This window comes from Sturnira hondurensis, unplaced genomic scaffold (assembly GCF_014824575.4).
Source record: "Sturnira hondurensis isolate 20B ecotype Veracruz unplaced genomic scaffold, ASM1482457v3 Scaffold0021209, whole genome shotgun sequence".
NCBI lineage: Eukaryota > Metazoa > Chordata > Mammalia > Chiroptera > Phyllostomidae > Sturnira > Sturnira hondurensis.
Genome location: NW_028093840.1, coordinates 350,850 through 368,830, shown reverse-complemented (window position 1 = coordinate 368,830; position 17,981 = coordinate 350,850). Strand labels below are relative to the sequence as shown.

General features: G+C 38.1%; 1 protein-coding gene across 1 annotated transcript in view; it reads right to left on the bottom strand.

Annotated features, from left to right (window-relative positions):
- The window catches only part of RP1 (RP1 axonemal microtubule associated), a 301,141-nt gene that overhangs the window by 101,862 nt on the left and 181,298 nt on the right, over positions 1-17,981 (bottom strand). Inside the window, exons 21-25 of the mRNA XM_037031824.1 lie at positions 16,847-16,979; positions 16,008-16,159; positions 12,835-12,989; positions 918-976; positions 552-596 (exon numbers count right to left, since the gene is read on the bottom strand). Of these exons, the coding sequence (XP_036887719.1) occupies positions 552-596; positions 918-976; positions 12,835-12,989; positions 16,008-16,159; positions 16,847-16,979 (544 nt within the window). The remainder of the gene's footprint in view (positions 1-551; positions 597-917; positions 977-12,834; positions 12,990-16,007; positions 16,160-16,846; positions 16,980-17,981) is intronic.

Below are 17,981 nucleotides of genomic sequence, written 5' to 3'. Positions count from 1 at the left end.
GCTATGCTAATCAAGACAGGACTTTCTGAATAGAATGATGTTGGTATTAACCTTTACATACTTTCAAACTACTGCACACAGTACAAATATTTTTGAAAAAATAGGTTTTTAAGTTTATATGCATATTAGTTATGTGCATTTATCTAAGATCAGCTTAAAATTGCCCTAATAACACAATTATAGGCTGACTAGAAAAGGGTCTAATAAAAAAAGCTAATGTCACAAGACTTAAAAAGCAAACTGAGAAATCAATATACAAATTCAGTAAAAGAAAGCAAAATAAATAGAAATTAATTATTTGAAAAATAATTGTCTTTCCTATATTTAAGTTATTGGAGAAAAAAAGCAGTTGGAGCTAAAGTCATTTATGTTAGTTTCTTTATAAATCAAGCTATAATTTAACATTTGTGCCCATATTTATTCTAAATATTTTTCTATCAATAGTTTAAACTAAATAAGAATATGCCCAAAATTACACAGGTCAGGTCATCTTGAAACAGAAATAGATGATTTCAGTTAATTAAAAGATGAAAAGCGGCAACAACATTTACCATTTGCTTCTTCTTGTGTTTTAAGTTGATGATTTATTTGCATTTCTGAAAAAATAAAAGTGAACTGCAATTATTAAGAGATCCGTTTGACGGCATTATAAGTTGAAGAAAAAGAAGGGTAAGTTGAACACTAACAGGAGCAAATCCTTATGTTGACTTTTTAGCTTATAGTAGGTCATATAACACTGCAAAAACACATCTTCACATATGCTTTTATTTTCAGCGTGATAAACAACTATAAATCTGATGCAGAGGGTCAACTATCAAAGAGGACATTCTGGGGACAACAGGGGGTTGTTCCATGACTTCCAGTTTATCAAAACCATCTTGTACTTTCTTGAACTGAAGGTTTTCATTAATCCTCACCTTGAAGATAAAGTTCAATTTCTGAATGAATTATTCCTTGAGACATAAAGGGAAGCCATCTGAGGAAAATTTTAAAAAGAAGAAAAAAGAGACAAAATTTTAGTTTTTCTTGATTTTTACAATAAGCCTGATTTTGCATTGATTTTGAGCATTAAAAAAGGTAGCTATAAAAATAGGTTTAAGTCAAGCATGATCCAATGTACTATGTGATTTAATCATCATTGAGGTAAGAATGATATCACAACTGTGGCTTGGAGAACAAAATACATAAATTGCTAAATCTGCTAAGCACCTACTTCTCCAGATTTACCAATCCTCAATCATGAACACTTGTAAATACAAGTGTAGGTCCATTGCAGCACTCTCCCCATACAAGTTGTAACAAAAGGAGGTGCAGGTCCAAGACTTTGAGCCTGACATCTGGGCGAGGCTAGAAAGTGTGGCCTGCACACTGTTTTAAATAAAATTTGGCACAGAAAAATAAGTACCACCATTTTAATACATCCTCAGTCTGTAATACATGTTTAACAGATCCTATGTCTTGCTTTGTCATAGCTTTCTTTAATATCTTTTCTTCAGTGTCTCCAAAAAGAATATTACCTTAAAGTTTAGTGAAAATATTACCACCTTGGAAAATGTACTTAGAGTGGGTGATAGCTAATTCTGGCAGTTTCCCTCTAAACCAGTCCTCTAAACTTCTGTGTTAGAACTCCTTATTTCAGAGAAAGCCAACACTAAAGTCAGACAACCAACTTTACCACTTACTAGCTTTGAGATATTACCAGCTCGCTGAATTTAACTGCCTCACAGAGCTGTTGTGAAGTTGAAATGAAGAGTCAGGTAAAGATAATTAATGTCTACTAAATGGTACATAAATGTTACTATTTTGCCACAATAACCACAATTATTATTCAAATTATTCCACATTCAAACATACTTCCATTCCTTCCACCCTTCCATCTATTCACTAATAGAATTTCAGATTTCTATTCATTTAGAAAGTGCCTTTTGTATGCCAGGCACTTTGCTAAGTGCTGGGGATACAAGAACAAGAGAGACAAGGAACCTGTGCTGAAGACTCTTTCAGTGTAAAAGAATCAATGTACAGAGTATAAATTCATAAAGTGTTTTAGGTGATGTAAAAAATAATTGCAGATATAGGAGAAAAAGAGACTGACTAAATCTGAATGACAAGAATGGGGAAGTACAAAGGAATAAAGAACAAATATATTTCAACACAGATATGATACTTTGAGCTGCAGGTTGGACAGTAAGTAGATGACAAGTAAAGAAGAGGCCATAAAGCACAGGTGGCAAACACAAGGCCCGTCGTCTGAATCCATCTTTTTTTCCCCTCCACCTTTTTTTTTAATCCAGCCTGGTACCTTGTTTCTACCTGGTGGCAGCACTAAGCTCTCACGTAACTTTTAGGGAGAAGTTATATTTATACAGTCCTAAAATTACATTGAGCCCTTTGAAGGCAACTGTGAGGCTGATGTGGTCCCCAATGAAAATAAGTTTGACACCCCTGCCATAAAGGGTACCACAGGGAGAGAAAATAGCATCAGCAATGGTACCAAGATAAGATTCCATGTGGCTGAAGAACAGGAGGCTGTTGGGAAAGACTCAGGAGGTGGGGAGTAGGGCAATGTGGTGGTTATTGAAGGGAATATCACCAGACCCGAGAAGGCCAAGGTATTTAGAGGCTTAGCTGTGGGGCTCTCTCTACCACACTGGCCTTGGAGTCACCAGATGATACCATGGGTTGAGTACAAAGATGAAGTGTGAGCTCAGACAGTTCTACTCAGCTGTGAGCGCTGCTTTCCATTCTTCAAAAGCTCAGAGAGATCCAACTTCCTTCTGACCAATTCATATCATAGTGTTCTTTCTGTTATTTATTTGGAATCTAATAACACATGTAGTTTATATTATGCATTTATTTAGCCCCAAATTATGCAAACTTGCGATTTTTCTTCATGTATTCCATCTTTGCAGCTAGACTGATATCTCCATTATTTTCTTTATATGTTAGAACAAAGGAAGTCAACTTTATGTTTAATAACAGGCTCTGGATTTGATGTGGAGTGAGATTTCCTGGCCCCAAAACTGATTTGTGTTCTATGTTCCTGACCTTTCTAAGCATTGATTTCCTCAACTATAAATTATAGATAACAATAGTACCTGTATAATAGGGAGACAGAATTAAGTATATATCCATTTATCCTGGTTTCTGACATATGAGAAATGCCAGTTGCTACTGTATTATCTCATTACCTAAAACATTAACTTGTACACAGCTGGTGTTGTGGCAAACATATTTGCTACATATTTGAGTGATTTCTATCTCTTATCTACCTTTTTAGCTGTGCTGTATAGAGGATGGCTTTGGAAAATAAGGTTTTTACCAGAGGACCTGCTTCTCATCCCAGCTGATTGGAGCAGAGATGAACACCTGACACAGGTTTAGTCAGTCAGATGTTCTCTCTTAGTATTTTGACCAGAAGATACAGAAACAGTGGTCAGATGGTACTGCCCATGGAGACCTCCCAGTACTTGTATTGTTAAAACCAGATGGTACTTTGGAACCCAAAGCTAGCTGCAAGCCAAAGATACCAAAGAAATGGGAGGGAAGAGCATTTCAAATGATGCTCCTCTACAGAGAGAAGAATGAACATTTTTAACGAAGAGATGCAGTGAAAAATGAAAGAGTGACTGGCTCTCTGATGACTCTCTAGTTTATAATATCTAGCTTGATTTATTAAAGCTGGGGTCTATGACAGCTACCTTCCAAGCTTCCCTTTCTGACATTAGCTTTACTGAATGCCTCATTCTTGCAACCAAACCAAGGTTTATCAACTGATCAAAATAAAATAAAATAAAATAAATCTCCAGTTTCATCTTGTTTAGTCCTTTTATGAAAAGTCTCTTCTATGATTCCCCTTTTTTTCAGAAGGTACTGAACTAAAGTAATGTTACAGCCCACAGACACTTGTGAGTACTGGATACCTATTAAAATAATTCATTCTAGGATGCTCTAGGTTCAGATTTCTTAAACGTTTGAAGCCATCAAGACTATTAACTCTTAATTGTCTTCAGTGACCATAATTTCTAAGGAATTTTTAAAAAGTAGTTTTGTATTACTATCAGATCTTTACCCATGAACCATTTCTGATGAATAAAACTAACAGAATTTTATTAGTTGCTTCAGAGGAGAGATTATTGCAGCACACACCTATTTTCTTCTGCATATATGCCTCTATCTACCTGCCTAGGACGTGTCCACATCTGTCCTTTCATTTCTTTTCCAAATGTGCTGCAAAAGAAATGGAGAGAGCCAGCCAAGCCTAGTAGTTCAGGATTGTGAGCCATGTTTCTGCATCAGGACCCCCAGATTCCTCCAAAGCCACTAAACAGATGGGAGTATTGGAGCAGAATGGCTTGAGAGGAGCATGGCAATATTAAATAAATGAAAGAAAAAGCAGGCAGAAGGACCTCACTTGCCCAAGAACACCATATATTTTATGCAGCCACCACCAAAAGCATGCTTAAACAGCCCCAGATCATCCCAAGGTCTCGGCTAAGGAGAAACACAAATACAGAAACAAAACGTTTCTTTCCTAGACTTTTAAGATTAAAGCAGACAACCACGGAATATGTTTGAGTGACCTTGCTCTAAACTATGAGGGTTGTTTGGGTGAGAAAAAGCATCAAAAGTTGCTATAGATTAGATTTTGTCTGAGATACATTTTAGATAATGGCAACCACTCACTCACATTGAATATGGCAGAAAAAAATTCTAAATGTATGTAAGAAGGTTCTATGCCCCCATCCCAGAAAACGAGCAAGCCTCATACCTAGGCTGCATTCTGTCATTGTCCTGCCATCACGACTTGTTACTTTTGTACCGAGGAATGGCTCAAACTGACAAAGAGGAGCACAGAAATCTGCAGCAGCACAAATACGTATTCAGAATAGCAAGGAATGATTAAGTGCCCTCTTTCAAGAAAAAAATATCAGTAAAGTTAAATGACTGCTCACTATCTCATGATAATTTTTATTATTTTATTTTCTCTATAAAACTAGTATTTTATCTTTCTGCATTTTATCAAAATTTGAACATCATATCTTATCTATGTTATTCATCACTACCTCTATTTCCCAGAAAAAGAAAATAAAACCGTTTGTACATCAGCTGAATCATTTTGAAAATAAACAGATATAAACAACTTTTGTTATTGTTGTTCAGTTTATGTAAACAACTTTTAATGGCATATCTGAGGATGCTGTAGATGGAACTCGTGTAAAGATGAGGTAACCTCTAAAGCAGGGGTGTCAAACTCATTTTCACCAGGGGCCACACCAGCCTCCTGGTTACCTTCAAAGGGCTGAAATAATTTTAGGGTTATATAAATGTAACTACTCCTTAACTGTTAAGGGGTTGAAATTACATTAGACCCTATGAAGGCAACTGTGAGGCTGATGTGGCCCCTGTTAAAAATGAGTTTGATACCCCTGCTCTAAGGTTTCTCCATCTTGGGATTCCACTGTGGTTTTTATTAGTCCCTTCCTCTCTGTTACTCTCTCCCTCCCTCCCTCCCTCCCTCCCTCCTTCCCTCCCTCCCTCCCTTCCTTCTTTTAAATACTGGCCAAGTCCCCACTTGGTGCAAGAAACCATGTAAAGAAATGTACGAGACCCTACCCTCAAGAAGCTTATCATCTTGTTCACAAGACAAACAAGTCCACACATGATGAGGCTGGATGACATGGCACGGCAAACACTGCAGAGAAGTCCGAGTACAGAACTGGAGTTTTTAAAGAGAGTAAAGATAAATTCACTTCTGGTTGGGCAGCAGAGGGAAATTTATGACTCAGATAGCATTTTCTCCAGGGCCTTGAAGGATAAAGATTTCATTAAGCAGAAAAAAAGAATAAAATGAGCTAAGAGGTATGAGTTAAGAGAGTATTAATGTCCCTAGAGAATGTCTAACAAAGGGAGCAAAATGTACTCTGTTGGGGAAAACTGAAGCAGAATTCTATGAAGAATGATGGGGAGGCTGAAGAGGTACAGTTCATTTTAACTTGACCCTACCAACTAACACCTCCACGCATAGCTGGTGCAGGAGTGACAGTTCCTTTGTCAACTGTAGTTATGCGAAGAAAGGTGCTGTTTAAACAGGTCTGCCCGTTTTCTTCCTGACCCTCTCCAAAAAATAATATATTCAGCCCTGATCTTTCTACAACTTAGTTTATGATTCATTCACTAATTCACCAATTTAGCACGCACTTCCAGAGGACCTATTATATTCTGCAGTAGGTTTGTTCTGTATACACTGAGGTCTTTGATTACTACCTTTGTGTTTGATTTCCTTGGAATAACCACCAAAGCTGGCACAACACAGTTAGAAAAAGAATGTGCTGCCCTGGCTGGTGTAGCTCAGTGGATTGAGCGCAGGCCTGTGAACCACACGATCGTGGTTCGATTCCCAGTCAGGGCACCTGCCTGGGTTGCAGGCAAGCTCCCAGCGGGGGACTCACAGGAGGCAACCATACATTGATATTTCTCTCCTTCTCTCCTTCCCTTCCCCTCTAAAGATAAATAAGTAAAATATTTAAAAAAGAATGTGCTATGAACAATAACGACAGAATGGTGAAGAGGTAATCATCAGCCTTGCTTCTATTAAGAATCTCTCACATTACCCCAGCCAGGATGGCTCAGTTGATTGAGTGTCATCCCACAAACCAAAACGTCGCCAGCTCAATCCCTGGTTAGGCCACACGCCTTGGTTACAAGTTCCATCCCAGTTGGGAAGCATACAGAAGGCCACCAATCCATCTTTCTCTGTCACATTGATGTTCCTCTACCTCTCCTTCTCCCTCCCTTCCCCTCTCTCTAAAATAAAAAAAAATTAAAATAAAATTTATTTAAAGAAAAAAAATCTCTTGCAACCATCTCTTGCTTCAAGATGCAGCTTTGTTGGTGCTTAGAGAACCAGAGATGGAGCTGTAGCCAGTTTCTTTAAGATTTAATACTCACTAGCAACAGAGATACTATAATTTCATTCAATTAATCAAATACATTTTTATGCAACAGATAAAAAAAAGAAAGAAAGAAAATACACCTCTCTCTGCCAGTGAAGGTGGAGAAACCCTGCTATTGGTGATCGACCAGTCACTTCAGTTTTTCAAGATTGAGTTACCCTGAGACACATAAACCATGTTTCGCTTAAACATATGTACCAGTGGGATATTGGACTTTTTAAAACACTCTCGTGCTAATTCTAAGAATCACTTTTTCATATAGTAGTACTTACAAATATACATTAAGTGATAGTTTGCTTTATACATGTCTTGAGGAGATTCATACATGTAGATTCCACAGTCTGGTTCCAAATACTTTATTTAATACAATTTTCCCTAGGCTTGATTTATATAAGCCCTTTGATTTAGTTGAATGTACATATTATTTCACCCTACTTTATCCCAGGAAACATGTTAGGGACTGAAAGTGAAAATATAAAGTACCAGCCTGGCCTTGAGGAAAGTCCTGTGAGAGTTGGGAGAGGTAGCATAGACATAAACACAGAAATGTAACTGAATATGGTAGTGCTGAGTTAACACCTGTGCTCTGGTAAAGGTATACAGGGATGTCAGAGTTTGCTCAAAATGGGGCTTCAGGAAAGTCTCCTTGGCAGAGGTGACACTTTTGTTAACTTCCTAGTAAATGCACCAGTGAGAGCTACTAGACTGCAAACACCAGGGGGGAGTCAGGAGTTGGGTGAACTCAGATGGAAAAGCACCATCTAAGGACTGTGCAGAAGGCTGACCAGGAGCAGAGGAGACCTGTGTCTGAGAGACTGCTGGTCGGCTGTGGCCCCAGTGTGTGCTCAGGCTGGCTTAGCTGCAATGATTTCCATAGGCTGCATTCCCAAGGATGTGAGGAAGGCCTTCTGACCCTCCGCTGCTCAAATGCCTGTCTCACATGCCTGCAGGACCAGCGATTATTTTAAGGGAGGAACAGACCTTTTTTTGAACTATTAGTAGGGTGATGTTTAGGATTATAAAAGAGTGAACAGTGGACCTAGAATGGAGGAGCACTCCACTTGTGAAAAATATCCAGGACTTGTTGATATTCTATTCTATCCATAGAATAGACCTTTATAAGTCTTCTTTTCTTCCATTTTTACACAAAGGAAATGATCTCAACCTTTCTAAAAAAGTATAAAGAATCCTGAATAAAAACGAGGCTGGAACACTTGAAAAGCATTCTCTGCAACGTCAGCTCTACGGAACACTGTGCAGCATCTTGTCCTTGTTCCTTAGAGTGACACGCCTCAGGGTTACTCTGGCTATCTGACCATGATATAGTTCTGATGGGACAAAGCTAGTCATGCTATTCTGCTTGACAAGTTATACAGCTTTTAAAAGTATCATTTGTTTGTATTTCACTTTTCAATTCCTTCATCCATAAATTTGTTTCTATTTAGAATTTCCTTAGGAGGCCTTTATTTCCAGTAACCTGCTCCCACGAGTTTATACCAGTGTGATTGCCCAACCCAGTCAGGAGCAATGGAAGGCCACACTGACTGAGGAACTTGACTATAACCTCTGCAAATCTAAACCCTCCTAGGTCAAGTAGGTTAACAAATATATTCATAAATGACAGTTTGTATTAAAAATTAGATACTGACTTCTTTTTAATTATTTAATTGCTGAAGGTCTTCACACACATGTGTACACAATAGTACAAGCTTGGTGACATATAGAAAAGTTTAGAGATCTTTAATTTAATGTTAATAAACCTTGCAGTGGAGAGCACCCTGTAGGATCCACTCAAATAATGGATTAAACAGTGTTCCCCAAAATTCATGTCATTTTAGAACCTCAGAAGATAACTTTATTTGGAAACAGGTGCTTTGCCAATATAATTAATTAAGATGAGGTCATGCCGTAGTGGCATAAGCTCTGGTCTAATGGACAGTGTCCTTGTAAGAAGAAGACAAGTGACAGAGTAATACATACATAAGGAAAAGCAGCCATGTGGGAACAAAGGCTGAAGCAATGCAGAGACCGAAGCAATGCAGCTGCAAACCAGGGGGCACTGAGGATCGTAGGCAAGTGCCCAACCACCAAGAGCCCAGAAGGATCCAGGGGAGATCATGTCCCAGACCCAGAGGGAGCATGGCCCTGCTGATACCTGGATTTCAGACTATTGGCCTCCAAAACTGTGAGAGAATACATTTCTGCTTTTTTTAAGCCACCAAGTCTGTAGTATTTTGTTAGAGCAGCCATGGGAAACTAATATAGATAATAAAGCATATTTATTTCAATTTGTAATGCAATGTTTGCCTGATTCAAATACAAGCTATGCTTGGTCCAAAGATCACATATTCAAACTGCATGTGCAAATGATAGAAATTCAGTGATGTATGCTCTATCAGTATTAAATGTACAAAAGGCAGAAAAATAAATTTCTTCAGATACAGAATGAAAATAAAACCATGAGGATGTGGGTATTCAATGGAAGAGGGGGAAAGAAAAGAGAGTCAAATCCTCACAAGAAGCATCTGTGATGCACAAAAGCGCTCTCTTCCTGTAGCTGTGCTTTGTATTTCACCTGAGAATTTCTTTCCCCTTTAACTGAGAAAAGAAAGAAATGAACACTCAGTGGTTTTTCTCTCTGCCTTAATTCAGCTGCGGTCTAAATTATTGAACCATGAGGAAGCATTAGGAGCATGACTGAGATTTTCTTTCCTTTTCCCCTCTGTGATGTACAAACCCTAGCACTGCTGAAGCCTGTACCCCAGAACTGGTTACTCATCATGAGTGTGCCCAGCACCCACGTTGGCTGGCTCCCCAACCAGGTCTGAGAGAAGACTAGGGTCTCTCTTCCTTTACAGCAGACTTCTAGACTGGTACCTGGCTTACAATACAACTGTCCTTGACCTTTCACATGCAGAGAGAAGGCTCTGATAGCACAGAAACAATTATGAAAGGCTTTAGAGTAGTCTTTTTCAGTTGTAGAAAAGAACCGCTGGCCCTGAGTTCTATTCCTGGAGCCACTACACTTAATGTTTCTTCAAAAACTAAGGGAGCAGGATCTCACGCCCTGGCTGGCATAGCTCAGTGGATTGAGCACGGGCCTGTGAACCAGAGGGTAGCGGTTGGATTCCCAGTCAGGGCACATGCCTGGGTTGCAGGCCAGTTCCCAGCAGGGGGTTCATGAGAGGCAACCATACATAGATATTTCTCTCCCTCTTTTCTTCCCTTCCCCTCTAAAGATAAATAAATAAAATACAAAAAAATTAAGGGAGCAGGATCTCATCTCTGTATCTACAAAGAGGAAGAAAGGATTTTGCAACTTAGTTTCTTCAACTGGTATTGTGTGAGTGAGAGAAGGCTACCATTTCTCCAGGCCCCAATGCAATGCACAGTTCCTATCTATTAAATTAGTTTTGGTTGCTTAAATATTTTGTCATTAAAAAATTTTCAGCTATAATCCACTGAAACTGAAATTAAGCTACCTCTTACATCTTTTCCTTTCAGACCATATCATATTGGCAGAGTAGAGACAAACTAAAATGATGCAGGAGGCGATATGTAAGCAGTGGGGCAGTGGTGGTGAAGGCAGCACCCAGGCTGTAGTATATACCTGCAGGCATGCACAGAGAGATAAATAAATCCAAATCATCCCCATGAGATTCTACACTTAAAAGAAATCAACTGAACTTATGTGACAATGTACATCGAAACATAAGAACCTGAGTAGAAAACCCTAGATGAGTCACTCCATAGCTCTTCCAATGTGGGGAATAAAATACAGGTGCCCCTCTGCTCCTAAAATGCTCCTGCGATGTTCAATGGGAGCCAGCTGGGCAGTGAGGCCCAATCTCTTCAGCTCTAATTGTCACTTAGCAGATGGGGTGTCCGTTATGTAAGTTCTTTTTTTTAAATTCATTTAATTATTGTTCAAGTACAGTTTTCTGTCTTTTACTCTCATCCCAGCCCACCCCCAGAGTGTTCCCCACCTCCCTCCATTTCCACCCCTGTTAGTTTTTGTACATGTATTCTTTATACTTGTTCCTGTGAATCCTTCCCCCTTTCCCCTGAAATTCCCTCCCCTCTCCCCTCCGGTCCCTGTCAGCCTGTTCTCTATGTCAGTGTCTTTGTTATGCTAAGTTCTGAGTATGCACTGAGAGAAGAGAGGAATTGTTTCTCAGTGGGCCAATTAGCTCAAAGCAGCAGAATTTGATGGAAACTCAAAGAATGGACAGGATTATTACAAGAAGAATAAGAGTAAGGAAAAGCATTCTTGAGTGGAAAGTATCACATTGCACAGGACAGAAGCAAAACAAACAAAACTTGTCCAGGTAATAGTAAGTGATTTAACTTCACTAAGATCTTGCAAAAGGACAATTTTAAAACAAACTGGAGGGGGGAAATGGAGTCAGATGGAATAAAGACTTTAATGGAAGGATCATGAAGTTTTGTTTTCTTGGGGCATTTTTTGTAAGCAGTGGAGACTAATGAAGACTTTTGAATGGGGATGGGGTAATGAAATTTACATACTATTTTAGAAACAATATTTTTCCTCACATTTTTTTGAAAAGCTTTAGGGAACACAATAAAATAAAATATTAAAATAAAATTAAAATAGAACAAAAAAAACAACAAAAAAAAGAAAGATAAGCTAAAGTCAAAATGATGCTAGTAAGTAACAGACAGATGATTAGCTTAGAAGTGGTAAGCAGGGCACACTGGTAAAGTAAGGATCAAGACAACCAGAAAGTGATTGCAATAGTCTGGGCTTAACAGAACAAGGACATTGGTTCAGACAGAGGAGGTGATAACAGAAAAGCAGGGGTGAATTAAACAGCACTCTGAAAAAGGAGTTGACTGAATGCAACAACTAAAAAGGCAAAAAAGGGGGAGAGCCTACTGTTGTCCTCATTGCTTCTTTTCAGTCACAATCACCTTCAGTCATCTTTGGTGTCTATAGCTTTCGGTGGCATATATTTAGTATTTTTAGTTGAATTCATTCATTTTTTGCTCCACTTTTCCTTAGTAATTTAATTTGCAATTGTTTTCACATCTCTAAATTTATACCCTTGAATTTTCGTGCCCCTATTTATGCCTATTCTTTTTTCCCCTCATTTCCCGATGATTCTTTGTTTGCCAAAAAAAGGGGATAGGACAGTCCCCAACACTAAAGATTCAACATGTCATAAAAGCACCCGAGGTTTCTCACTCCACTTCCACAGCAGATCGGGTTTTTATGTGGAAACCTGCTCTCGCGCAATTGCATTTGCGCATCAGAGGCCCATCCTCTTCCCCGCGACTGAAAGACCAAGTGACAATAAACATCAGCGCCTAGCTAGCAAGCTAGGAGTTTTCTTGACAGACTTAGCAAGAATCTAGAGAGCAAGTCTTAAGCCTAAAGTTAGAGGGGCCAGGTCAGAAGTGGAGGGAGTTGCTTCCTGGACTCTTCATTATGGGGCTCAAGTGAAAGACCAAATGATCTAGATTTTAATTGTCATCTTCTGTGTTTCTTAGGTTCTGTTCTGAGAGTTGCCTCTAAAAGTTTCCTTGCTAAATTCCCTCATGATATTGTTATATCGCTACAATTTTAGTAATGTAAAGGAACCAACATTTAAATATTCTCACGATGCACATGATAATTTTCAGTATTACTCGTTCTTTTGTGACATATAGCTTATTGTAATACTAAGAAATTACAAAATAATTTTTACTTGCAACACTCAGCAATAGATTATTTACTAGATCAATGAGTGATACACGCTGTAGAATACTGAATAAATGACAAATCCACACACCTAAAACACACACATACGCTCACATGCACACAGCATTATCCACATGACAACATGCTCTCTTGAAGTACCATGGAAATCAGCACTACCTTTCACAGGTGAAGATGGACTCAGATGTAGTGCCAGGCTCTCTGACGATGATCTTTTCACAATACCAGTACTGTGACTTGTCACTGGCCTCACAGCGCAACAGCACCTTCTGCAGTTTTCCAAGTGACACTGCTTCTACTTGAAATGTATCAGTCTGGTGCAGGAGACAGAGAAAAACCCACAGAGAAGATGAGTCCAGCACATAACAAATGCAGGTAATATCAGCCCAAGGACTGCCGGAAGCAGCACAGTACCATAAAAGAGATAATGTTACCATTGTTCACATCGAAAGCAGTAATAAGGAAAGAAAAATGAGGACATTTCTTTTTACCTATTAAAAATATATTTCTGGCTGTGCTTTTTTTCTCTCTCGCAGTTTTATCTACTCCATGTGTAGTAGAATCCAGTGTAACAAATAAGTAAACACTAAGAGAAAAGCTTCCCGTGTGTGGCTTTTCTCTTGCTTGAATTCCTGCCCCATGACACGGTTTATTAGGTTGTCACATTGACAACCATGTGGCCTACGAGGCAACATGTTTCATTTCCATGAATGCTGACATACTTTGAGGCATGGAGGAACAAATTTCCTCCTTTTCCCCTCCTTCTGTTTTTTCCTCCCATTTTTCAAAAATTCTTTCCTGTACTTTTCTTCATAAACAATACAGAGCACATCCTTGGGTTTGTTGTGAAAAAGCATCCTGGAATCTTTGTTTCTGAAGAGATTCACTTACTCATGTCAAAAATTTACCAACATTTTCAAAGAGATGTAGGGCCTAAAGTAAATGCTCTACTAGTTAGAATGAAAAGAAGTCCTTTATACATTACTTCCTCATAGCTTGTTGTTGGGAGTAACTGCCCTAAAATGATCTGAGAAAATAGTCACGGGTTTAGTTAAGTTTGAGACATTCCAAGAAATGCCAGTTGACTATCATCCATGGTTACTCTACTTTGTGGTCAAATGGAAATTCAGGATTGCTTATTTTGCCTACACTGTTACCAGTTGAAATTTCAATTTGATATTTCAAGATATAGTATCTGGTGCCAACTAACTGTTGGTTCCCTGTTTTTTTTTTTAATGGAAATCTCTTGTTTAAGTGGAACCAAAACCATTACTAGCTTCATGATATTTCTGTGAATCAGATTATGATTGTGCATGTTTTCTGCCTTTAAAGAGCAATTTTGTGATATGCATCACCTGTTGTAGCAGATACCATTGGTGCCCACTCCCTGACATCTAATCTCGGTCCACTTCTGAGTTCATCTGCTGCTTTGCTAGATAGTTTAGGTGTGCTGACAGCTTTCCTTCTCAATCCCCTATGTTTCACTGCCCCTTTGCCTGAGTACTTCCATGGTGAGATAATTCGATGGGTGTTCTGCAGGGTTTCTCTGAAGGTCTGCAGCCAAAAAAAAAAGTTCCAGTAATGACCAACTCATTTAGGTGCCTATACCGGCTTTTCTTCCTTTCCTGCCTCACTTTCTTTACTCTTCACTTCAAAGGCACCTACTGGGACCATCTCCCAAATAAATTCCCTGTACTCCAGTCTTTGTTTTACAGTCTGCCTCAAAGCAAAACCAAACTACAGTACCTCAAGGTCCAGAAAGATACCTGAATCAACTTTCTGGTTTCTTCTTGTTTCTCAAGAAACTAGTTTTGGAGATAGAATTTAAACTGGGCCTATTATGTATGTTGCTGCCTTTTGATTACACCACTGGACATTCAGTAGAGAAAAGAACAGCAACCAACCCAATCAGTGGCTAATCAGAAGTGAGTTGTGGATGGTGTGAAATCATTCTGGTGATAAATGTAGATCGTTGCCACAGTTTATCAGCTGCAAAATTCTCATAGTCATTCAGCATTCCCATTACATTCTATGCATTGGGGAAAACAACAGAAAAATGTGAACTCTGTAATGAACCATGGAAGAAAAACACTGCTATATCTCTGATTCTAAACTTTAAATCATGTCACTAAATCTTCATATTTACTCTTACTTATACAGAGTGCAATTTTAATTTCAATCTATAACATACCCTCCACACTCAATGGAAAATGCTGTGTACAATGGAACTGAAAAAGATTAATCGAGAAGATGATTTCCCAGACCTGATATGTCTGAGAAACAATGCTGCATGCCCGTGACCAACTAGCAGGTGGAGGTGTCACCATTGATCATAGAGTGGTAGGTGAAAGAGTCTGGGACTGATAAAAAGCTGGGAAGATTCTTCAGTGGATAACTTTACTGATCACTTGGTATAATAGTAATAATAGTATCATGATATCTAAAATTGTGTTTCTGCTCAAAATTAATAATTAATTTTTAACAGCAAAAATTAGGCATAATTTTGTTTTTTTCTCATCCATTTCAGCTCTAGCTTTCATATTCATTCTGACGAAAGCTTCTGTATAACGTGTTGTAACAAGTAAAGGCTTATGTGAGCTTTAAAATCTCTGATGTTTCAAAATACTTCATGAAATACAACTATAAAAAAGTATGAGAAACAGCAATCTAAAACCTGTTTCAGAGGCTTAATTTTAAAAATATATTCTTGGGTTACATAATTGCTACTCTTAATTGCAGACTCCTAAATAGCATTTTCTTTCTATATTCAATAAAGTTACAACAAAATACATTAACAGTTAACTGGATTGATTATATGTGTCACCATAACTCCTCAGACATCTGATATAGAAAGATTCACACACATGCACACAACAAAAGAAATAATACAGGACCTGAAAGTGATATAGTTGACTCCATGTGAGATGTCTTATAAAAAGGCTATTTTGTTATTATGTGAAATATACTATAAAGGCCCTTCTATGACCTCAGATTTTATATCAATGCTCTGTACCTTTCAGTCTCAACAGAGCATGTTCATATATAGTTTTCCCTGATACTATCTCAACTCATTTTTTCTTTTTCTCACATGAACACTAATTTTTAGTGTCTTTTTCTTTGTTCTGCTATCCATAGTTAATATAGTGTGTTCCATTTTTCTTTCAAGAATAACTTCTAAAATAAAGCACATTAAGGAGTCAGGTCAGAAGACTTTATTAAAGATGTCCTAAAATGAAAACTTGAAGGGTTTCAAATACCTTCTAATTTCAATCATATATGGCTGCCTTCAGGGAGATACCTAAGAACATGGAAAGTTGTTTGTGCAGACTCACCTGTCCTCTTTGAAATTTTACTGGCAGGTTGGATTTGTACAGCAGTCTAAGACCAGAGTCACCCCTTTCCCCATAGAGACACAAGGAGACCTCAGACTCTGTGTCTGCATGTTTCAATTGCCCAGTGTGGACATCGACATGGTATCTCACTACTGGCAAAGCAAAGGGGAGAGAAACAAGAGGAAATCCATTATGTGGGAATTCATATGAACAGAACTCAGATCCATGGATCAGGCTACAGTAAAAACCACTGCATGAGAATTCCTTTAACCTGGGCTTTCTGTATCTATTGAGAGTTTTGATCTTTCAATGATTAATTTTAACTTTAAATCGGCATTTTTTGCACCATTAACAAAAGCCTAGAGAGCTTATAACTTTTTTCAGAAAGGGAAATAGAAGATTTTTACTTAAAAGCTGTTTTTCACATATGACGCAAGAAAACATTTCATGCTTAGCATTTTAGCAGCAAGGGCGACAATGTTATTGCAATGGATGCTTAAATTTTAAAATGATGTATGGTGTGATGAGGAAACATATCATAAGGGAGGTGATGACATGAGGTGGCCACTGGCCCCAGGCAAAGCCAGATGAAGCACAGACATGACATTTTTCTTTTTCATAGGCTCAGCCCCTGTGGCTGTAGCTGGACAATAAGAACCTGTTTGTGATTTTGTTTAATCTCAGATTCACCAGTGACTCAAGCTGTGATGCTAAAAAAGTCATTTCTCAATGGGTAAAACAACTGTCTTAGAAAAAGACTAAATAGTTCAGAAGTAAATTTAACCAACTATAAACCCATTTGTATATGCAACATATGCTACTGAGGATTAATAACACACATGGAAAAATAGCTTGCCCTCCTTTTATGACTGGAAGCTCACAAACAATGTCCCCATCAGCTTGGATTCGAGATAACCATGCATTTGCTGCAAAATTTAGGGTCTTCTTGCTCTTCATATGCTGCATAGTCACCTGAGATTAGAGGAGACAATAGCCAAATTGTGTAATTTTCAATTTCTCATATAACTCAGAATTCAAAATACAGCTCATGGATTCCTAAAATGTACTTGCACATTCTGGTATTAAGTTGTTATTATTATTATCACTAGTAGTAGTAGCTTTTGCTTATTAGGCAATTATTCATTTCCAGGTATTATGCTAAGTGATTTATTTTAATTATCTCTATTTACCATGACCAAATAGAATTTCTCAATTCTTATGATTTTATAGATAAAGTGGAGACCTAAAGATTTGAAACAAACTGTTTGATTCAAAGCTCTTAACTTCACCTGTGGCAATTGTTAAGCAAGGAATGTATAAGTGATATTTCAGAAGAGATTTTTGTGTCGATATTCATCACCAAAGCATTCCACAACCTAGCCACGTTCTTGCTCCCCTCAGAGTTCTCTCACACACACTTATATCTCTACCTCAACCAACTTTTATCTGAATCATGACCATGTTGAATCAGCACACCCTTCATTACCTAGCTCAGCCACAATCTCTTCTAAGAAGCCTTTTGTGAGACCCTGACCTGGGTCAGGGCACTTTATGTTGTGATCCAAGGCAAACTACCCATTTATGACTATGACTTAACACCTAATATTTGACTGACTTGATAGCAGTGAGATGTCCTGCTCATCTTGGTACTTCCACAGGTTTTCACAAGGAAGTCCTTAGGTTGCTCATCGAATGAATGATTAAACAAATAAGTGAAATAGCTATTTGTCAACACAGGTCATTAAACAAAGTCAATACAACACATCACTAATGCCTGATGGTGTCCTTACTTGATCCAAGCAAAAGGCCATGAACAAAACATTAGATACGAAGGTAGAAAAATTAGGGCCAATATTTGGATTTTTTATTTTGCAGCTGTTTGACCATGAAAAATTTATATAACCACTTTGAATATAAGTTTTTTCATCATTAAAATAAGCATAATGACTACCTCAGGTGGTAGTTGCACACATT